Below are 24,801 nucleotides of genomic sequence, written 5' to 3' on the forward strand. Positions count from 1 at the left end.
GTGGGTTAAGCTTCTGCCTTCAGCTCAGGTCAAGATTTCAGGGTCCTGGGATTGAGCCCCACATCGGGCTCTCTGCTCACCGGGGAACCTGCTTCCCCCTCTCTCTCTCTCTGCCTGCTTCTGCCTACTTATGATCTCTCTCTGTGTCAAATAAATAAATAAAATCTTTAAATATATATATATATATATATATATATATATATATATATATATAAAAGAGGCCCAGAAAGATTAAGTAGTCATAATAAGTGATATGTTTATTGGTTCATTTATATAATTCTCACAAAATCAAACAGGTTCTGGATTTCTAAACTTTCTGTATTACTTGGAGATTTCTGCTACAACTTAAGATCTTGCCTTCTATCACAAAGTCATTTATCATTTTCTGCCATGAAAAAAAAAGTTACAAATAACATGAAAAAACAATAAAATAAAGACCGGCAGATCTTGAGTCTGTAATATTATTGAGGGTTGGCTTCATAACTTTTCTCTTAATTTTCTTCTTCTGATTTTTAGAGGACACTCTTCTCACACAAGCATGAAGAGGACTTAGTGCAGTTATCAGTACCAACAGTGTGTGAATTTACATACACACATTTTCCCTGGAAATCCAGACTTGGCTCTGGCAAACCCCTGAGAAATTAGAAAACACGAGTCATTGGCCATACTCACCATGTTCACACTAAATGATATTTTAAAACCACTATGTGAAATTCATTATGCCTAATGCTGTCAAGAACTCAAGGCTATAACGACACTCTCCCTCTTTTGCATACAGAACTCATGCATTTATAGAAGAGATGAATATATACACAATAAATAAGTTTCACAAAATGTGATAATTATTTACAAGAGGGAAAATATACACCAGTATAGAGAGAAAGAGAATGATCTGGCTGGAAAATTATGCCAATAGCATGGACATATGACCTGGAATATAAAATTATGCTTTTAGTACAGATTGGCATAATAGAAGCCATTCAGTTATGCATGCACAGCTGCAGTTGAAGGAGGGATATTTTGCTTATAAAAACATTACATTAGATACTCAATATTAGTAATGAAACTTAGTATATACGCACATACATATGTGTGTTTTGGTGTCTGTCTGTGTAATATATCAGGACCCTTCCCTGTGCTCTGATGAGTTCTTCAATTTACAAAGTCACCACTGACATAAATGACATACAGCAGATGCTATCAAATACTCTGGTTGAATTTAGGTCTTGACTAAAGATTTAGAGCATTTTAGGTATTGTCAGTAAAACTACCTTTCATCAACTCTACAGCAAAATTAGTTGTCTAGTATTTCCTGGAAAAAGTAAAGCTTATCTACTCAATTATTAAATGCATAATACATTCTTTTTCAAAATGTCAAGAAATTAGAAAAAAATTCTGAACTGCGTAGGAAAAATAAATTGTCAAAATATTTTATACATTCTTCCATTCATTAATTCCACATTCTTATTGAGTATTCTGTGTAGGAAACATTGTACAGGGTTTGAAGCAGAGGAGAGTATTCAAGTTACAAAATTCTAATAAAAAAAAGATCAACCATGTCATCTAATGTCATCCTGAATCTGATTACTAAAATTATTTTTTTTATTTGACAGAAAGAGAGATCACAAGTAGGCAAAGAGGCAGGCAGAGAAGGGTGGGGGGGAAGCAGGCTCCCGGCTGAGCAGAGAGCCCAATAGTGGCTCTATCCCAGGACCCTGAGATCATGACCTGAGCTGAAGTCAGAGGCTTAACCCACTGAACCACCCTGGTGTCCCTGATTGCTAAAATTATTAAGAAATATTTTTATTGTCATAATGGCTATGACATTCCTCCTTCCCTAAAAGATTGATGAAACTTACTGTGATTGTGGGAATATGATTACCCTATATGAAGAGATAGACCATGATCACATAAGAAACTTGATAAATGGGTACCTAGGTGGCTTAGTTGGTTGAGTGTCTGCCTTTGGCTCTGGTCATGATCCCGGGGTCCCAGGATCGAGCCCCATGCTACGCTTCCTGCTAGGGACACTGCTTCTGTCTCCCCCACTGCCCACCCCATTCATGCTGCCTCTCTCATTCTCTCATTTCTCCCAAAATAAATAAATAAAATCTTTTTAAAAAGGAAAACTTATACAATGATACCAAAGCTTCCATTAAAAAAACCTGTATACTTAAACAAATTTTGAGATGGAAATATTAAATCCCTTTATCTTTTATAATCGTTACTTTGAAAATGATATTTCTTGTAAGGCAAACTTATTTGGAACTTATAATGAAAATGTGCCAAAGATATATCTTGCCTTTCTCTATAATTTAAAAGGAAAGAATGTGATTTCAAAACCAATATGATATTTCATTTGGCAAAGGAAGAAGAATAAAATTCATTATTAAAACCAGAGAAAGTAATAAATAAAATTATCAACTACGGAAATAAGCAGACTCAGAATTTAACACAATGGTATAGGTAAATCCAGAAAAATATTCAAGGTTGTTCACATGTTGAAATATTTACACAAACCATGAAATATTTAAATGACATATGCAATGAGTTGTTATTTAAATATTAAAATTTTAATATATGACAAATATGACATTAAATTCAGTGATGAAAAAATAATCATTTAAAAAGTACTCTAACAATTGATTCCCTAATTGAAATATACATATTAGGGATAGATAAAATTATAACTAATGTGAATACACATGTACATGTTTCAATTTTCTCCATCTTATGTCAAAACAAATTTTAAATGTATAAAGACAATCTCAGTATACCTAAATGTTAACTCTTTGCTCGTTTAATAAAAGCAAATAAACTTAAACAGCAAATCACTAAAGGAAAAAACTGGTAAGAATGTCTGAAAGAGAGGTTATAAACTTAATATATAAGAATCTATAGCAAAAAATAAAAAAGTAAATAGGATAAAATGGTCAAAAGCATTATTATAGGTTATAGGAAAAATAGTTTCACTAAACATCAGAAGAATATAACCTTAAAGAACAAAATAAAAATAATCAGCTATCAAAATTATCAAAACTTTGAAATTCTAAGTTTGTCACACAGTGATGAAACAGATGTATATATAGATAGATAGATATAGAAACACACACACACACACACACACACACACACACACATGCCATAGTTGTCTAATGCAATGTTTCTGGATCACAGTTGACCAATATGTGCTTAAAACCATAAAAAGGACACAAACTCTGTGGCCAAAGAGTGAAATTATACTTCTAAGAACAACAGAGATGTCCCAAAGTTTGTATATAATCATATTCTTCTTCACATTATATTTCTTTTTTTTTTTAAGATTTTATTTATTTGTCAGAGAGAGAGAGAATAAGACAGCGAGCACACACAGGGAGAACAGCAGGCAGAGGCAGAAGCAGGTTTCCCGCTGAGCAAGGAGCCAGATGTAGGACTAGATCCCAGGACCCTGGGATCATGACTTGACCTGAAGGCAGATTCTTAACCAGCTGAGTCACCCAGGCATCCCCACATTACATTTCTTATCTAAAATTGTAATTAATCAGATCATCTAATAATAGAAGCATATTTACACTAATTAAAAATATCTGAACAACTTTATGATTTATAAAATTACTGACAGTATAATATGAAATAACAAAAGCAAGAAATAAAAATGTCCAGATTCTGTCCCAGGTAATCTTCTCTATTTCCTCAAACTCCTTAAGCAAAAGACATTAAGAAAGAAATAAAGAATTGGGTTATATATTAGAAACTTACAGCTCAGGAGAAGGAGAGGAGCCATCCTCCCATTTCCATTCATTGTCCTCCTCCTTGTAAGACAGGCCAAGCCAAGTATGATTTACTGTAATTAATTTCATGATATTCTGGATGGAACCAACAGATACAAAAGAATTAATACTAAAAGTACATTAGAGATGAAAAATGTGTAATTTGTGTCAGGCAAGAAGTAAAGAATCATAAAAATAAAAATACTGCAGTCTATATATGTTCACTGATAAAGGAAACATCAAAAAAGTACTTAGTTCTGTAGTGTCTGTGCTTTTCTCAAACCAGGAATTAAATATGAAGAAAAAGAAAAGATAGCTAATAGAAAATTGTATAATCAGCAGGACATTGCACACTAAAAATAAATTGTTTTTCTTTTTTGTTTTTACATTTTATTTTTTTATTTCTTTTCAGCATAACAGTGTTCATTGTTTTTGCACCACACCCAGTGCTCCATGCAGCACGTGCCCTCACTAATACCCACCACCTGGTTCCCCCCACCTCCCAACCCCCGCCCCTTCTATACCCTCAGGTTGTTTTTCAGAGTCCATAGTCTCTCATGGTTCACCTCCACTCATTTTAGCACTTATTAAATTCTGTGCCTGTTCTTCTAGATTAAAATATATCATTGAACAAAAATGAGAAAATTCCCAATTTGGGGGGATTGTGTCCAGATAGAAGTCAACATCATATACACAAATGATATGTAAGAAGGTGACAAATTCTATAAAAGAAATTAGAGCAAAGAATCACAATAAGGTATCACGTCTCACTGGTGAGAATGGCTAAAATCAACAACACTTGTTGGTGAGGATGTGGAGAAAACGAACCCTCGTTTTGCACTGTTGGTGGGAATCCAACTGTGAGCCCCTGTGGAAAACAGTATGGAGGTTCCTCAAAAAATGTAAAAAATGGAACTACCGTATGACCCAGTGACTGCACTACTGGGTATTTACCTAAAGAATACTAAAACATTAATTTGAAAAGATATATGTATCCCTATTTCTATTGCTGCATTATTTACAATAGCCAAGATATGGGAGCAGCCCAAGGTGTCCATCAATAGATAAATGGATAAAGAAGATGTGGCATATATATATATCTCCAATGGAATTTTACTCAGCCATAAAAAGAATAAAATCTTGTCATTTGCAACATGAACGGAGCTACAGGGTATAATGCTTAATAAAATACACCAGTCAGAGAAAGACAAATACCATATGATTTCACACATACGTGGAAGTTAAGAAACAAAACAAATGAACAAAGAGAAAAAAAAGAGACAAACCAAAAACCTACTCTTAACTATGGAGAACAAACTGTTGGTTACCATAGAGGAGGGGAGGGATGAGTCAATTAGATGGTAATGATTAAATATTACTGTTATCAAAACATAATGATGTCATTATTTCAGTCACTGAATTAAATAGAATAAGTTAATTTTGAAAAAAAGGGGTGCACTTATGATGTACACTGAGTAATATATAGAATTGTTGAATCACTGTGTCATACGCCTGAAACTACTATAGCACTGTATGTTAACTATACTGCATCTAAAATAATAAAAGAAATTAAAGGCCAGGCAAGGAAAAGAAAAAAAAATAGAGCAGGGTCAGAAGGACTAGGAGTACAAAGGAAGGCATCGGCGGGGTGTAGAAGAAAAGGTGGGCACTGATGCACAAGTTGCAGCTTTAAATGGGGGTTGTCAGGGTGGGTCTCACTGAGAAGGTGGTAACAGAATGAATGCATACTTGAAGAAGGTGAAGTAGTTAGTCATGGTTATAGGAGAGAAGAACATTACATGCAGAGGGAACAGCAATGCAATGTTTCTACAGGGAAAGTCTGCCTGGTGTGTTGGGAAAGAAAAGGTGTGCTGAAGTGGAGCATACCAGGAAAAGATGAGTGAAAAACGAAGCATGGGTATTCCTTTCTCTGGTTTTAGAGGTTCAGGTGAACAGTTCCTTTAACTGGTACCTATTACATATTCATATCCCAGAAGCAAAGAATAAAATACAATCTCACCTCCAATCTACTCCCTTCAGTCTTAAAAAATGTAGCATTCAAAGAGACACACAGATCAGAACAGTTTAACCAAGAAACCATTTCCATGGTTTCATGGTAGCAGTGGTCTTTGTACTGAACCCAGTGCTTCAGAAGAGGTCCACACTTGACTCCTAGGAAAGAAGATAATTATAGCTCAGAGTCCACAGAACCTCAAAGCCCACAAACAAGGCCTTATTGCTTCAGACCATTCCCTTTTAAGATATATAAGATTTTTATTTTTAAAAAAAGAATTATTGACTCAGAATTTTCTCGATTTCCCCCAAATTACCTTGTTTTTCCTTTAGCTTGTGTAAAGCCTCAAAGAGAGAATCCTTCTGGCTCCAGAGCCACTCTAGGGTTTCTACATAGGACAGTAAGACTTAATAGATGAGAATACACATTATATGAGTTTTTTTTTAACTATCTTAAGGGTCATAATAATGAAATTCTCACGTGGCAAATATACAAATAATTCTGGTTTAGTTCCCTTCTCTTCTGAATTAGTTTCATCTCTAGCTGAAATAATCGATTGCTTAGAAACCAGCCTTTTAAAATGCAGAACATAGTGGTCATAGTCAACAGTGCTGTATTATAAATTCAAAGTTGCTAAGAGACTAGATCTTAATTGTTCTCAATATAAAATTGAAATGATAAATATGTGACATGATACATGATGGTAGCAATCATACTGCAATATGTAAATGCATTAAACCAGCATACCACACACTTCAAACTTACACAATGTTATATGTGAAGCATATCTCAATAAAATGAGAAAAAAGAAGAAGGAAATCTGTCTTTTAACAGAACCTATCATGAAAGGACTCTCAAATGACTGATTCAGTTATTCAGTATAGATTTGATACTTCGCAGGAAACAAATATGGTAATACGAGGCTTTTGTAAAATATTTATTTATGGTAAACAGACTATTTTATACTATAATTAATTAGCATAAAATAAGCTTTATAATGACTCTAGTATTTTTTTTTAAGATTTTATTTATTTATTTGACAGAGAGAGACCACAAGTAGATAGAGAGGCAGGCAGAGAGAGAGAGAGAAGGGAAGCAGGCTCGCCGCTGAGCAGAGAGCCCAATGTGGGACTCGATCCCAGGACCCTGAGATCATGACCTGAGCCGAAGGCAGCGGCTTAACCCACTGAGCCACCCAGGTGCCCGACTCTACTATTTTAAACTTCTCTCCTTAGGAGACATTTAGAAACTATGAAAATACTACGATTTTTCAGATATTTAAGTTCTCCCATTCCCCATGCTCCCCGAATATCTTGCACGTACCTCCGCTTCACACCTAGACACTTTGATTTATTTTCAGTTCATATGATTTCTCCTGAGCCTCCTAAGGGCAGGGATCATGCTGATCACAGCCCGGTGGCTGGCATTTAATGTGCATTGAACAAATGTGAATGAATAAATGAGTGGATAAACTAATTAAAATAGGAGGCTGTGTCTCAAAATGTGTGACTCAGTTTCAGAGGATGATAGGAAAAAGAAGCAAGAAACCGTCCAAACTGTCATGCTGCTGTGTCAGAGAGCTCCTGTTAAGTTTGACAATCAGCCATTTTAGGGCTGTAGTAAGAACCACCTTGCATTCTGTAAAGAGAGTTTGTTCTAGCTCTCATATTACCTTTGTTTTGGTCAAGAGCTTTTTGGATCTCTAGAAAATTTTCAGTTTTGTTTTGTAAAGACTCAATCCATTCGTTCAAGATCTTCATCTTGGTTGCTGGTGCCTCAACAGTGTGAAAGTCTAAAAACAAGAATTCCCAATACATGTAAGCCACATGCTTAATTATGAAACAGCAGTGTATTCAATTATAAAGAATATATTTTTTTAGTTTCCTATCTACTGAAGTTCTCCATAAATGTTTTCAAAAGTTGTAAAAAGTTATTTGGCCAAATACTCTCTCCTTTATCCATTATTATTTCTAAAGTTCACATCTAAATCTAAAATATCGCCATGATTTCCTTATAAGTTTGAATACATGTTTCTATTAATAGAAAAATGGTCCAATTCAATTGAAACAGACAACAAAAATGGCAAACATCATCTTGAATAAAACTTTTGGCATCATGATTTAATGTGTTGATTTAATATGTAGAATTTCACTCCCTGATCAAAATTATAGTGTTTTCAGTATCAAACTAGTGTTATCAATGAAAGAGAAACATTTACTTTTAAATCACCAGTTGGGAATAATTTTAGTAATAATGAAAACATTCTATTGATCTAATTTAGGCTGCTGGAGATATTGAAAATTCAAACAAATTATAAAAGAAGTTACTTTCTGAGTTCCAAATAAATACAGCTGTAAATTCATTGACCTTATTTCTTAGCAAGTTGTAATTTTCAAATAGTAATAATAATAATTGTTATTATCAAAATCTCTACATAATTGCAATAATATTGCTTCCCTAGAAAAATATTGTAGTTACTAGAACTTACAAAGTTAAATTCTTCCATATACTAAAATGTTGTGATAATTTCATGTCTTTTTTTAAAAAAGATTTTACTTATTTATTTGAGAGAAAGAGCTCACAAGTAGGCAGAGCAGCAGGCTGGGGGTGGGCGGGTAAGCAGGCTCCCTGCTAAGCAGAAAGCCCAATGCAGGGCTCAATCCCAGGACCCTGAGATCATGACCTGAGCCAAGGCAGAGGCTCAACCCACTGAGCCACCCAGGCACCCCTAATTTCATGTCACTTTTTGCCCGTTCTTTTTTCAATAACAACAAAACGTTTACCGAAAACTATTATCTGAAGATGGTTTAAAGAAATATAATCTGAGAAAAGTTTTCCTCTAATTAGACTTACACTGATACCCAAAGAACCCACACAACATCAAGAGCAGCAGGCTGGAGATTCCCACCATCACAGGAACGATTCCTTGCAGAGAAAAGGAAAAAGAGGAAGCTAAGAAACAGAGTAAGTGATAATGAGAGATATTGTGAGCTTCTATTGTTTGAAAGATTAACACCATTATTTTCCACTTGTTATTGCTCTTAAAATATCCCCAAATTTCTGATACTATCCAATGTGTGAATTACTATAAATTTTTAGGCCAAATGCGAAGGAAAAAAAAAAAAAAAACACTTAAAAAGATGTGCAGAAATGAGTTAGCATAGTAGACCTGAGTACCATCCTTTGAAAGGTCTGCTTGTAAGGTTGGCCTTTGGCATCTAGAAACCTGTATTTCAAGATGGTTCCCACCACAGTTATTGGTAAGAATGGTTCACTATTCCTAAACTGTTTGTCACACTATATAGTTTATGATGAACACCTACTTTCCTTCTGGAAGTCTGGAATTTTGTTACATGTCAGCCAGAGGTTGCCTATATAATCACTCCCAATTAAGATCCTGAACACCAATTCTCTAATGAGTTTCCTGAAAGGGCAACATTTGATACACATTGTCACATCTTACTGGAGGAATTTGTGTGACCCATGGGACTATACTGGGAAAAGACCCTACTCTCCACCATTCTTCACTCCATGTACTTTTTCCTTTTGCTGTCTATGCTCGTAACTTCCATTGTCATAAATCTTAGCTATAAGTACATGTATCTGTGCGAGTTCTCCCAGTCAATCATCAAACCTGAGCATGATCTTAGGGACTTCCACCACAGGTGAAAATTTTACATACAGGCATTAAATATCCTTAAATACCAGGTATAAAATTTCAGTTCAGATTACTTTATCCTCACTAATATATTCTGATGAGGAAGTACTTAATTATTTTAAATCTCTGTTATTATTAAGATAGAATTCTTTATTTGAACTTGCTGACTGGTGGTATATTCTTCTCCTAAAGGATTACTGCAAGTCTTATGGAATTTTTTAACTGGAGGATATTTGGTTTTAGGCCAAACATCATCTGTAATTTCTTCAGTTTCACTACAATAATATGTTACATTGCCACATTCTGGAAACCAAACTTCAAGCCATCATTGTTTACAGTCTTTTCTATAGACTGTAGTGTTAAAAAAAAAAAAGTATTTGTACTTCTGAAGGATTATACTTCTGAAATAAGGTGAAATTCTGCCATCAAAGAGAATGGTTATATTAATAACTAATGTCCAAATCATTTCTTCAAATTTCCGAATATAGTAATGGTGGTTATCAACCAAAGACAATTTTGTCCCTAAGGGACATTTGTAAATGTCTGGAGACATTTCTGGTGTCACAGCTGAGGGGTAAGTATTACTGGTGTTTAGTGAGTAGAAGCCACAGATGCTGCTAAACATCCAACAATCACTGAACCACACAGTTATCTAGCCCAAAATGCCAGAGGTGCTGAAGTTGAGAAATCTTGTTCTACTAAATGTTTTTTTTTTTTCAATAATCAAAAGGAGGCAATCATGTAGTAGACTTCTACCTTTCTTGTCTTTTTACAAATTTGCTGAAATTTAAATCATGATCATGTTTTAAATTTTGAATTTTGATCATGTTTAAGTCTCTCAGTCTCATGTCAGGAAACATGTCTAAATTTGGGCAAATGGCTTTTTTAAATCTTTGAATATTTTCCTTAATGTATGAAATTTTCAATTGTCTTTGTGAGAAAATACACTTTTATTTTGCTTCCATATACATTCTGAAAATTTTTAAATCTCTATATTTTCTCTAAATTGTAAAACTCCCAAATAGTAACAGAGAAAAGTATAAAATCAGGTGAAGAAGTACTATAAGATAACAAAGAGAGGACATAAGTGAGTAAAATCTGCTATGTATACTGTACCATTCATCCTGGTGGGCTCAGAAACTGGGCTCCATTCATCCTCTGGAGGAAGAGGAAGAGGAGAAGGAAGAGAGGGAGGAAGGTCAGGAGATGGTTCCAAGTCCGCAATAGGTATTGTCTCTGTCTGCTCTGTGATTTCTTCTAACATAGAAAATAAATTGAGATTAGAACTTAATCTAAGAGATTCATGACTATTTTAAAAAATTACTGGAAAAACAATTACAATAGTAGACATTCAAACCACATTTCCATTCAATAGCCCACTCAGCTAAAATTATTTAAATGGTTGATTACACTTTAGATTGAGCCAGGAAACAGATCATTATTTCCATTAATCTTATTTAAAAGCATCCTTTCAGTATGTCTGAAAAATATTAAAGAAAATATAAGAACTTGTGCCCCTGTTATAATCATAACCAGCAGTGAAGATAGACAAAGATAATTAAAATGTTACTTTCATTAAAATGGTATAGGATTTTGAATTTAAAAAAAAATACCTGGAGGCAGCTCAGAGTCTGAAGCATCGGGCATTATGAAGCCTTCTAGATGATTTCTTTATTCCTGTAGTGCAGAAGAGCCCACAAAGATGCTGGTAGGTGAAGGAAGAGATTTGTTCTCTATTATCCTCCTAGAGTTGATGAAAAGTCCAGACCTAGTCTAAGTAGGGCAGCTACTTACAGTTGTATGAGACTAACTTACTTTGGTAAAAACCACAAAGGAAATGTGAAAATAACTGGATATATTTCTAACCATTTTGCAAAAATTAAAAAAAAAATTCCCATTTAATTAAATTATGTAAAACAAGCCTTTTAATAGCGTCTGATTTGTGCAAGTAATAATCTGGAAATAAATTAGGAAAAGCCACTGTCATAAAAAATTATAATTGATAGTTCATAGTGAAAATTTTCATGAGAATTGAGTATGTACTGAAGGAAGACATAGGTGCGTGAAACTAAGGGTCTAGCCAACTAGAGGAATAAGAAAAGGAAAAATACTGGAAATAACAGATATCTGTTAAAGAGAAATTTAAATGACAACCTATAACAAATGGCTATTGAAGATATAGAACACATAATAAAATCTGTAGATCTAGATATTGACAGTTTGGCTTAAGGTTTTTTGGTACCACGCCTCTCCACCAACTTTTTTTTCTTTTTTCAAGTAAAAACAGGTTCTATTTAAAGAAATAAATTTGGGTGACCACCAACAATCTACTGTTCACTATTTACTGGACTCCCATGGCTCAATATTTGTAGTGAGTAGAGGTAGATATTGTACATAAACAAAAATAGACATATAAGATCCTTTCTCATCATTGGGGTTATAACCTCAAAGAAACAAATGTATATTTAGGTCAGTCTGGTTGAACCCACACAAGATACCTTAGACATAGGCAGTTGTCATGTTTTCCACTCTTCTATATCCAGTTCAGATCAGTCTTACAAGTAAATCCTAAAAATATATTGCATTTTATCTTTTAATATATGAAATGTAAGGTGGGCTGGCTAAAGCAAATATTATAACATTACTGTTCACTCAAAGATCTCAGTAAATTTAGGGATGGAAAGAGCTGAAACTTAATAAAAACAATCATACATTGACTTTTTGTCCATCTTGTATTTCATTTTTATTTGTTTATTTTCTGACTTTAAATTTAAAAGATTTTATTTATTTATTTGACAGAGAGAGATCACAAGTAGACAGAAAGGCAGGCAGAGAAAGAGAGAGGGAAGCAGGCTCACCGCTGAGCAGAGAGCCCGATGCGGGACTCAATCCCAGGACCCTGAGATCATGACCTGAGCCGAAGGCAGCGGCTTAACCCACTGAGCCACTCAGGCGCCCCTCTGACTTTAAATTTAAAAATCTGATTGCATTGCATTGGTTAAGGATTCAGATAAGAACAAGTGGGAAAAAAGAAAAAGCATTGATCCCTAATGTTTGAATATCATATGGATATATAGTATTCCATTCATATATCCTTTCATTCTATTAAGATGAAATAAATTTCCAACATTAAGATCACTGACTGTGTTCTTGAAAGTTCAACTTTATGCTAATGATCTCATCTCTTATGACTTCTAACTCTGGATCCAAGAACTTTCTTCATACTGTCTTATTCTTCCCCAGTCTCATTATTTGTCCCCAGAGTGTTTATGCATTTATTTAAGCCATGTTTGTAATAAACACATTCACCCTTTAAAAAAAAAGAATGAAATAAACTTACTGTACTGTAGCTTTTTGATATGACTAATCATCTCTCCACTTGAATAGTTATATATCCATGCATTTTAAAGAGATAACACTTTAAGGAATAAGCCAGAAGAAAAGTTCTACATGTTTTGTTGTTTAGAAGCAAAAATCAAGTTGCAGAGTAGTGGGCACTTGTCCAGCATTAAAAAAAGACAAGTGGAAGGGAAATGAGGAAGAACAAGAGAAATAGATGGAGAAAGGGGGAAGAAATTATGTGTAAATATATTTATTTAATTCATATGAACATAAAAAATATTTATACTGGTCTTCATAGACAAGTGAGACTTTAAGAGAGAGGAAAAATTATTCATATTTGCTCCATTTTAAGCTTCACATTATATACATGTGTTACATTTATCATGTTTTTAAATAAGTTCTGTTTGAGATAGGGAAGTAAAAGAAAAGTCATTCAGCATAAGAAAAAAGTCATGCTGTGAACAAACTTTATCTTAGAAGATACCCATAACAGTATTATATCCAAGGACCAGAAATATCAGGAAAAAAAATGTGTCCATAAAAGAGGAATTGGTTAATTCCCTGCTAACATAATGAAACAATACATACAATATCATCATTTTATTGAAATCTACTTTATGACATAGATGTTCATGTGGAGAAATTGACTGAATGAAAAGACTTTTATTTGACTTTTAGTCAAATTCAAGTGTCTCCATCACAGGGCAAAATACCAACAAAATGAAAAGACAAAGCATGCAATGGGAGAAAATATTTATAAATCATAGATCTTATAAGGGACTAATGTCCAAAGTATATGAAGAATGCATACAACTCAATAACTAAATAATTTAATAAATACACATATGAGTACATTAGTAAATAAATAAATAACCAATACAACTAAAATATGGACAAAGAAACTAAGATATTTTTCCAAGGAAGATACACAAATGACCAACAGGTACATGAAGAGGTTCTCAATATGACTAATCATTGGGAAAATGCAGATCAAACCCATAGTAATTCCTCACCCCTAAGAACTGCTATCATCAAAGAGGTAAGAGATTAACAAACTTTGACAGGGTGTTGAGAAAAGGAACACTTTTGTATTGTTAGTGGGAAGTCAAATTAATGCAACCACTATGGAAAACAATACAGAAGTTCCTCAAAAACTAGAAATAGAACTACCATATGATCTAGCAATCCCATTTCTGGGTATATATCCAAAGAAATGAAAGCATGATCTCAAGGAGTACCTGCACTCCCAAGTTTACTGCAGCATTATTAACAATAGCCAAGACATGGAAACAACCTAAGAGTCTACCAACAAATGAATGGATAAAGATCTGATACAAACACATGCATACAACACAAATATTATTCAGTTGTGAGAAAGAAATCCTGCCATTTACCACAACATGATGGACCTTAAGAGCATTATGTTACATGAAATAAGCCTGACAAAGAGAGACAGATACTGCATGATATCACTTATATAGAATCAGAAAAAGAAAACCAAACTCATGGAAACAGAAAGCAGAAGACTGGTTGCCAAGGGCTATGGGGTGAAGAAAACAGGGAGACGTTGGTAAAAGAATACAAACTTTCAGCTATAAGATGAATAAGGTCTGAGGAACTCATATGGTAACACTATATTATATAATTGAAATTTTCTAAGACAGTAGAACTTAATGTTTCCACCCCCCAAAAGATGATGTTTTAATAAAGCTGGAAAAAAAAAAGATGTGAAACTTAAAATCATACAAAGATAGAAAGGAAATGGAAGTATGAACTTTATTTTTTTGTTGTTTTTTTTCAGCTTTATTAATATATTTTAACATTTCTAAGTTTAAAGTGTACAACATGTTAATTTGATATATTTATACATTGCAAGATGATTCCCACTATGAAGTTAGTTAATACCTCATCCCATCATATAATTATCATTTCTGTTTGGTACAAACATTTAAGATCTACTACTTTAGCAACTTTTAAGTATATAATATCTGTATTATACTACAGTATCATTAACTGTAATCACCATGTCGTTACATCAGATTTACAGAATTTATTTCTTAAGACTGGAAGTTTCTCCCTTTGACCAATATCTCTCCATGTCCTCCATTCCGCAGCCCCCAGTAGCCATCATTATGCTTGACATTTCAATTAGTTTGCCTTTTTTTTTCTTTCTGAGACACCATGCAGCAGTTTTATTTTTTTTTTCCAAGTTTTTATTTAAATTCAAGTTAGTTAATCTAGTGTAGTATTGGTTTCAGGAGTAGAATTTAGTGATTCATCACTTACAACACCTAGTGCCCATCACAAGAGAGCTCCTTAACACCCATCAATCATTAACCAAACCCCCCAACCATCTTCCCTCCAGCAACCCTTAATTTGTTCTCTGTAGTTGAGTCTCAGATGGTTTGCCTCCCTCTCTTATTTTATTTTTCCTCCCCTTCCCCTGTGTTCATCTGTTTTGCTTCTTAAATTTCACAGGAGTGGAATCTTGTAATTTTCATTCTCTGACTGAGTTATTTCACTTAACATAATACTCGCTAGCTCCATCCATGTTGCTGCAAATGGCAAGGTTTCATTCTTTTTTGTTTGAGTAATATTCCATTGTACATATATATGCCACTTCTTATTTATCCATTAATTAGTCAATGGACATTGGGTTCTTTCCATAATTTGACTATTGTTGATAGTGCTGGTATAAACACTGGGGTGCATATGCCCCTTCAAGTTAGTATTTTTGAGTCCTTTGGATAAATACCTAGTAGTGCAATTGCTGGGTCACAGAGTGGTTCTATTTTTAACTTGGAACCTACTGCTTTCCAGAGTGGCTGCACTAGTTTGCAATCCCACCATTGGTATAAGAGGGTTTCTCTACATCCTTGCCAATATCTGTCGTTTTCTGAGTTACTAATTTTAGCCATTCTGACTGGTGTGAGGGGGTATCTCGTCATGATTTTGATTTGTATTTTTGTTATGATGAGTGTTGAGCAATTTTTCATGTGTCTGTTAGCCATTTGTATGTCCTCTTTGGAGAAATGTCCGTGCACTTCTTGTGTCCATATCTTAACTGGATTATTTGTTTTTTTGGGTGTTGAGTTTGATAAATTCCTTATACATTTTGGATACTAACCCTAATATGCCATTTGTAATGGATGAAGTCCTAATAGTTCATTTTTGCTTTTGGTTCCCTTCCTCTAGAGATGTGTTGAGTAAGAAGTTGTTATGCCTGAGGTCAAAGAGGTTGCTACCTGTGTTCTCTTCTCGGATTTTTGTGGTTTCAGGTCTCACCGTTACGTCTTTCATCCATTTTCAGTTTGTTTGTTTATTTATTTATTTATTTATTTATTTTTAGAGAGAAAGATCACAAGTAGGCAGAGAGGCAGGCAGAGAGAGGCGGGGAAGCAGTCTCCCCGCTGAGCAGAGAGCCCGATGCGGGGCTTGATCCCAGGACCCTGAGATCATGACCTGAGCCGAAGGCAGAGGCTTTAACCCATTGAGCCACCCAGGTGCCCCCAGTTTATTTTTGTGTATGGTGTAAGAAAGTGGTCCATTTTTATTCTTCATCATGTGGCTGTCCAATTTTCCCAACACCATTTGTTGAAGAGACTGTCATTTTTCCATCTCATATTCTCCCCTTCTTTGTTGAAAATTAGTTGGCCATGTACTTGTGGGTCTGTTTCTGGATTCTCTATTTTGTTCCATTTGATCTATGTGCCTGTTTTGGTACCAGTACTTTACTCTCTTGATGATTACAGCTTTGTAATATAACTTGAAGTACAGATTTGTGATCTCTCCTGCTTTGCTTTCCTTTTTCAACATTTGTCTATTTGGGGTCTTTCCTGGTTCCATACAAATTTTAGAATTGGTTGTTCTAGCTCTGTGAAAACTTCTGGTAGTATTTTCATAGGGATTGCTTTGAATGTGTACATTGTTTTGGGTAGTATGGAGATTTTAACAATATCCGTTCTTCCAATCCATGAGCATGGAATGTTTTTCCATTTCTTTGTGTCTTCCTCAATTTCTTTCATAAGTGTTCTCTAGTTTTCAGAGTAAAGATCTTTTAACTCTTTGATTAGGTTTGTTCCTAGGTATCTTATGGGTTTGGACACAATTGTAAATGGGACTGATTCCTTGATTTCTCTTTCTGCTTCTCCATTATTGGTACATAGAAATGCAACAGATGTATGTTGATTTTATATCCTATGACTTTGCTAAATTCATTAGTTCTATATCAGTTCTATATCAATATCAGTTCAACCAATTTTTTGGTAAGGTCTTCCAGGTTTTCTACATAGGGTATCACATCATCTGTGAAGGGTGAAAGTTTGACTCTTTCTTGACAACTTAGATGCCTTTTATTTCTTTTTGTTGTATGATTTCTGAGACTAGGACTTCCAGTCTATGTTGAACAACAGTGATGAGAATGAATATCCCTGCTGTGTTCCTGACCTTAGGGAGAAAGCTCTCAGTTTTTCCCCACTGAGGATGAAATTAGCTGTGGGTCTTTCATATATGGCATTTATTATGTTGAGGTATATTCTCCCTATCCTTACATGGTGGAAGGTTTTTATCAAGAAAGAATTATGTATTTTGTCAAATACCTTTTCTGCATCTGCTGAGAGGATTATATAGTTTTTATTCCTTCTTTTATTAATATGGTATAAGACATTGATTGATTTGCAGATATGAACCATCTTCACTCCAGGAGCCCAGGAGTAAAACCCACTTGACCATGATGAATAATTCTTTTAATGTACTGTTGGATTTGATTTGCTCTGTATAAAATACAGATTGAGAATTTTTGCATCCATGTTGGTCAGGGATAATGATCTATAATTCTTTTTATGGGGATATCTGTCTTTTAGAATCAAGGTAATACTGGTCTCTTAGAATGAGTTTCAAAATTTTCCTTCTGTTTCTTTTTCTTTTTTGTGAACAGTTTCAGAATAGGCATAAACTCTTCCTCAAATATTTGATAGAATTCTCCTGGGAAGCCATCTGGTCTTGGACACTTGTTTGTTGGGAGAATTTTAATCACAGATTCAATTTCTTTGCTGGTTATGGATCTGCTCAAATTTCCTCTTTCTTCCTGTTTCACTTTTGGTAGTTTATATCTTTCTGGGAGTTTATCCATTTCTTCTAGTTTGCCCAATTAGTTGGCATATAATTGCTCATAATATTGTCTTTTAATTGTTTGTATTTCCAGGTATTGGTTATGATCTCTCCTCTTTGATTCATGATTTTATTTATTTTGGTCCTTTCTCTTTTCTTTCTGATAAATCTAGCAAATGGTTTATCAATTTAGTTAATTCTTTCAAAGAACTAGCTTCTAGTTTCATTGATCTGTTCTACCCTATTTTTTTCTATATCATTGATTTCTGTTCTAATCTTTATTATTTTCCTTCTTGTGCTGCTTTAGGCTTTATTTTGATGTTTTATTCCAGCTCCTTTTAGTTGTAAGGTATTTGAGACTTTTCTTGCTTCTCTGGGAAGGCCTGTATTGCTATATACTTCCCTCTTATGCCACCTTTGCTTCATCCCAAATGTTTTGGACTATTATGTTTTCATTTTCATTTGCTTCCATGTATTGTTTTTTATTTCTTCTTCAATTTCCTGGTTAACCCATTCATTCCTTAGTAGGATGTTCTTTAACCTCCATGTATTTGTGGTCTTTCCAAAGTTTTTCATTTTGGTTTACTTCAAGTTTCATAGTAGTGTGGTCTGAAAATACCACGGTATGATCTCTGTCTTTCTGTATTTGTTGAGGGTTGATTTGTGACACAGTATGTGTTCTATTCTGGAGAATATTTCATGTGCACTTGAAAAGAATGTGTATTCTGTTGCTTCAGGATGAAATGCTCTAAATACATCTGTTGACTTCTTTTGGTTCAGTGTGTTATTCAAAGCCATTGTTTCCTTGATCTTCTGCTTAGATGATCTGTCCATTACTGTAAGGGAGTTGTTAGAGATTCCTATTATTTTTATATTATTATCAATAAGTTTCTTTATGTTTATCATTAGTTGTTTTATATATTTGGGGTCTCCCAAGTTGGAGGCATAAATATTTACAATTGTTAGATCTTCTTGTTGGAGAAACCCCTTTATCATCCTATAGTGTCCTTCTTCATCTCCTATATTCTTTGGTTTAAAATCTAGTTTGTATGATATAAGTATGGCTACTCTGGTTTTCTTTTTATGTCCATTAGCATGATAAATCATTTTCCATCCTTTCAGTTTCAATCTGGAGGTGACTTTGGGTCAAAATGCATCTCTTCTAAGCAACATATTGATAGCAATTTTTTTTTCAATCCATTCTGATACCCTGTGTCTTTTGTTTGGAGCATTTAGTCCATTTCCATTCAGAGTAATTATTGAAAGATACGAATTTAGTGCCATTGTATTACCTGTAAAGTCACTGTTCCTGTAGATTGTCTCTGTTCCTTCCTAGTCCTTGTGGCTTTTGGTCTCTTTCCTGCTCAAAGGGTTTTTAATGTTTCTTGCAGAGCTAGTTTAGTGTTTTTCAAATCCTTTAGTTGTTGCTTATCTTGGAAACTCTTTATCTCTCCCATTCTGAATCATAGTATTGCTGAATGAAATATTCTTTGCTGCATATTTTTCTCATTCAGCTCATTGTATATGTCAAGTCACTACCTTTGGGCCTGCCAGATTTCTATGGGCATGTCTATACAAACATTATGTGTCTACCCTCCCTTGTAGGTTAAGGACATTTTGTTCCTAGATTCTTTCAGAACTCTCTCTTTATCTTTGTATTTTACAAGTTTCACTATGATATGTCCTGGTTTTGACCTGTCTTTGTTGATCTGGTACAAGTTCTCTGTGCCTTCTAGACTTGAATACCTGTTTCCTTCCCCAAATTAGGGAAGTTCTCAGCTATAATTTTGTTCAAATAAATCTTCTCCCCTTTTTCTAACTCTTCCTTTTCTGGGTCTCCTATGATATGGGTATTATTGTGCTTGGAGGAATCACTGAGTTCCCTGTAGCTACATTGGTGATCTAATAGTTTTCTTTCCCTCTTCTTTTCAGTTTCTCCATTTTCCATAATTTTATCTTCTATGTCACCTATTCATTCTATTCATTCCTCTACTTCTTCCATCCTCGTGATTATATTATCAATTTTGCAACTCATTTGTAATTTTTTTTTTAATTTTAGCCTGATTAGTTTCGGGGTTTTTTTATCTCTGCAGCAAGGGTTTATCTGGTGTCTTCTCTGCTTCTTTCAAGCCCTGCTAGTATTCTTATGACTATTTTTCTAAATTCTTGTTCAGATATATTCTTTTTATCTGTTTTGAGCAAATAGCTGGCTGTGATTTCTTTTTGATCTTTCTTTTGAGGAGAATGCTGCCATTTTGTCATTTGATCCAGGTTTCTGTCTCTGGAAAGATATGAAAGCTTGTTACATTTCATTTTCCTGAGAGTAATGTTATATCATGAGGGGTTCTTCACTATCCAGGGCCTGGTGCTTCAGGAAGTGTTTCTCGTGTTTGCTGTATACTCTCTACTGTTGTGTTTTAAATGCTGTTTCCCACAGGTCTGTCCTTACAGAGATCCTCTTAGTTTGCAGTGAGGAGTGTTTGGAACTTTAACCAGGTGTTCTTTGATTTGTTTATTAAAATAAGCATTAAAAACAACTGATCCGAGAAAAGGAAAAGGAACAAAACAAACTGACAAAAGTCTATAAGCCTGATTCCAAAGAAAAAGAAGGAAAAAAAGAAACCTGATCCAAAAAAAATGGAAAAGGAAATGAAAAATCAATCAAAAAATCATAAGTTTGATTCCCAAGGAGAAAAGAGAATGAGAGAGAGAGAGAGAAAAGGCCTGGTCCTATTTCCACTAGAAGCGAAACTGACAATTTGGAGCACTGGATGATCTACACTTGGTTCGTGTGGCAGACCTGTACCGGTCTTCAGGGGGAGAGGCTCACTACACTGGCTCACGGTCAGATCTTCCCTAGTAAAGATGAACTTGCAGGGTGCAGGTGTGTGAGGTTTGGTGTAAGCGGCTCCAGCCTTCACTGGGGGCACTGTGTTGCTCACTGAAGCAGTGGGCTGGGGAGGAGTAGGGTGGGATGGGGAGGGGAAATGGCATTGATCTGCTCTCTCCTCCCTAGAGAGGGGAGCTAGGGCCTATTGGTATTCAGGAAGCCCTCACAGAAAAGCAAGCAATCTCCTCTTGTGTCCCAGGCTTTAATCAGATCCATGCCCACACCTTGTCTGAGCCCAGGTCTTTGGCATGCATGGTACCAAAGCTTTCTTGTGTTTAATCTCTGGGGTGCAGCTGGGATTCAAAACTCCAAATCTTAAAGGACCCAGCATAGTGCCAACCTGCTCCTTTCCTCCAGAGGAGAGCATCCTCACTCTGTCTGGGATCTTACTGGTCCAGAAAAGCAATCACACACCCGTGCAGGTGCTTGGAGTAAAAGGCAAAGCACAGAGAAAAGCAGCAACCAGATTATCTATGCTCTGTTCCCTGTCAATGAAGAGCTGCTCAATATCACCCAAAGGGCCTTTTGTCCTTGGAGAGGCAATATGCCCTCTTCCAAATGTACTCCAGGAAGGGGAATGTTCTTTCCCAGTGTGGCCCAAGGGATACCTACACCATGCTGTCCACTCCCAGGTCTCTACCCTCCTTCTCCCCAGGAGCAACACCCTGCCTGGCTGACTCAACTCTAGCAATTGGGGTGGACTTCTAAAAGCTTGGAGTTTGAGTTCTGCTACTTCCAAAAACTTGTGATAGTTCCTTTCAACTTCTTCATTAATGTTTTTGAGGAAGTGTTTCTCTTGCATGAACCTAATATGCTGCTCTCTCTCCCTCTCTCTCTTTCTCTCTTTCTCCTTTCCGTGTAAAGTGTTCCCTCTCCTCCATGGAACCATGGCTTTTCTCTCCCCCAGTTCATGTACCTGTACTTGGGGTCTGACACCTTCTCTCCCTGTGCAAATTGTTCTCAATCTCGGATCAATTTCCAAGGTGTTCAAAATGATTTGATGTTAATCTAGTTGTGTTGGAGGGACCCCCCCAGGGACCCCCCACTCCTCTGTCATCTCAATTCCCTCTCCCTGGAAGTATATACTTTAAAACGTTGCTAATAGATGTCACTGGGCTGTATAGCATGGGTGCTGTTTATTTTCTTTATAGTCTAATTAATTTTTTGAATTTTCTATAAGGGACATGCTTTACATTAATAGAACATATAAAAACAAATAATACTTGAATTGTTAAATAAAATTGAAATCAGTATATCATTTCTTCATCAATTAATTTTTATATAACTATAGGCATTTTTTCCCAACTTTTCTTCTGTTAATACATTTTTCCTTTTTCATTCAGGAATCATAGTTTTTATCACTGTTTGTATTCCACCTTTTATTCCCTATTTACCTTTTCATATTTAATAACTGTGACCCATATTCAGCTAAGAATGTCATCTGAAAGAACCCATTTTTTTTTTCGAGTTGTACACAGTCCTAAATCCTATGGTAGAATTTCTTCATTTCTGATTGATAATCTAAGGCATTCCTGATTAAAAGGAATTGAATTGAAAAATGTATAATATAATGGAAAAGGCACTGGATAGTTTCAGAAAATCTGTACTGGAGTCAATATAGTTAGATTCTCATCCAAGTTTTGTAGCTTTGATGTATCAGTTTTTTTAGTCAGTTGCCATTAGCCAAACTTCCCCATCTAGAATATGACAAATTAGAACAAATGATCTTAATATACTCTGAACTTAAGGATATGTAAGTATCTGCAGTAACTTAACTTTAATTTTTTTGTCCCAGCCAGACTAACAGTGAACTCTAAATTTGAATAATTATGAATTATTTCTCTTAAAACTTTCTAGGATGACTAGAAATCCTGCTTTTTTTTATAATGCATTTTTTGGTTAACTTTAATAATCAGGGAAAATTCATCAAAACTTGGCTTGACATTTGAATATACCATTTCATCATTTTTCACAAAACAAATATTAATAACACATAATTAAGGTGAGATTTGGTTTTTTTCAATTTTTACTAGATGTTAATGGAATTTTTATATATATATTTTAAAGTCCTTTTTCATCAGTTAATATTCTAATTATAAACCAAGTGAAGACAAAGATGGTAATTTCCCACACATCCCTATATAATACTTATCATATGTGACTATATTGTAAATACACCTCTTAAGGGCAAAGACTGTAACATTTCACATTAATTTCTATAATGACCAGTATAGTAGAGGTATAGCATTTTCAAATTTAGCAAATAAAAATAAAGGACACTTAAATTTGAATTTTAGATAGATAAAAGAATTTCAGAGGAATATTTACACCATAAAAATGTTCATGGTTTATTTGAAATACAAATTTCACTGGAAATCCTGAATATTATCTGACTTTCCTACCCTAATCCCAGTAGGATGCTTAAAAGGTATTGTTTAGTACCGATAAAAATGGAAAAAATAAATTGAAATTACTGCTCTTTCTAATGAGTTGCGTCCCCTTTTGATATGACTTTTTTTTGCCAATGTTCTGTAATTGCTTAGGATATAAGTAATGTGAAGTTATAATACAAGTAAATAAAAATGAGAAGAATTATCAGCCTTATTTTCACTCTACAGTTTAAAAATGCTATCACATTTACTTGAAATCTGCATCAATATATTTCAATGTGTGACCATGTCTTACACATCCTTCACTCAGTCTGAAAAGCTTCTGTGGGATAAAAAGAATACTTTTTCGATCTGATGAAAATATTTAAAAATTCTACTATACAATCTATTCATAATGTCTAAAATTCTAATGGATCAGAAAATTTATAATTATCTTTCTTCTAATTTATGTGTTCTTTCTATTATGCTCAATAAAATACAGCAATGCATTATTGATAGTTTAGGAATGTATAAATGACTAGGAATAGGTAAAAAACACACATTAAAAAATGAAGTTAACACTTCTTCAGAAGAGGGAATTTTGAAATGTTTTCTTTAATAAAATGAGGAAGTTAATTAACACTTCTTCAGAAGAGGAATTTTGAAATGTTTTCTTTAATAAAATCTGTTGCTCCTGAACTGACCCCCCTACCCCTTCACAAGACTGTTAACCTTATTTTTCAGAGGCAAACAACAAGAGCTCCAGCTGGCCTAAATCTTTTAAGCCTGACCACCAACTCACACCTATGCAGGGGACCATGGAATGTCCACAGTTATTTCTACCTTGTTATATTAGAAGTTTCACCCAAAGAGGAGCACAAGCTTCATTAACACAATATAGGATGTATGTATAGGCATGTTTTCTGTGTACACGGGGGGCAACCTTCGGCCAGCCTTAACATACAATGACAAAACTCCCTTCTCTCAATATTCATCCTAACTCTAAATAAAAGAAACCCACTTTCTCACACTTGGAGAGTTCCAGTTTTGGAAGATATTCCCCCATAATCTCCTTATTTGCTGCAAATAGCTTCCTTTGTGAAACACCCCCACCCGGTGCAGTCTCTACCTAGGACTCACCACGGAGCAGACTCATTCAGTTCAGTTACAACCACCGCCAGTTATTTCTCCATCTACATCAGAAGAGCATATTCTGTATATTTTTCTCAAAATCCAGTTAGTAAAAATGCCAAGTACAAGAATGTCCAGTTATTTCCTGTGACAATCCAATCCCTATGATGATAATCAGTAGAAGATGAAATCTTGAAGGAAATTTAAACCACATTAAATTAATGTAATCCTTTATGTGGAAGTAATGCATCTATATGATGCATGGATAAATATAGATACAGATAATGAAGCTCATTATATTACTTATGATTATTGGTTTTTCCTATTAGATTTTCAGATTCTTGGGGAAACAGCTTTTTCAGCTTCAACATGTAACCATAAAATTTAGCAAAATGGTGACTTACAAAGTGTTCATTAAATGGAATAGGCTAGCTTCTGCCACAGATTTTGTACCGCACCATCTGGCTCTACATTGCAGGACTGAAGCCCTTATTCAGTGGGCGTCACCCTATCCGGAA

General features: G+C 34.7%; 1 protein-coding gene across 5 annotated transcripts; it reads right to left on the reverse strand.

Moving 5' to 3' along the window:
• Positions 1 to 240: 240 nt before the first annotated feature.
• Positions 241 to 11,197, reverse strand: LOC123947209 (natural killer cells antigen CD94-like). Of its 5 annotated transcripts, none has more exons than XM_046013262.1 (8): positions 11,056 to 11,197; positions 10,559 to 10,699; positions 8,638 to 8,709; positions 7,457 to 7,576; positions 6,101 to 6,172; positions 5,791 to 5,942; positions 3,760 to 3,866; positions 241 to 633 (listed from the first exon to the last, which is right to left on the reverse strand). In XM_046013262.1, the coding sequence occupies exons 1-8, from the start codon at positions 11,087 to 11,089 to the stop codon at positions 513 to 515; spliced, it is 819 nt and encodes a 272-aa protein (XP_045869218.1). In that variant the 5' UTR covers positions 11,090 to 11,197; the 3' UTR covers positions 241 to 512. The 5 variants fall into 5 exon arrangements, with proteins under 5 accessions (XP_045869218.1, XP_045869216.1, XP_045869217.1 ...); XM_046013260.1 differs by having other exon boundaries at positions 6,101 to 6,190; XM_046013261.1 differs by having other exon boundaries at positions 6,101 to 6,190; positions 10,559 to 10,696; positions 11,056 to 11,171.
• Positions 11,198 to 24,801: the final 13,604 nt, after the last annotated feature.

The sequence above is a fragment of the Meles meles genome, chromosome 7 (genome assembly GCF_922984935.1).
Source record: "Meles meles chromosome 7, mMelMel3.1 paternal haplotype, whole genome shotgun sequence".
In the NCBI taxonomy this organism is placed as follows: Eukaryota; Metazoa; Chordata; class Mammalia; order Carnivora; family Mustelidae; genus Meles; species Meles meles.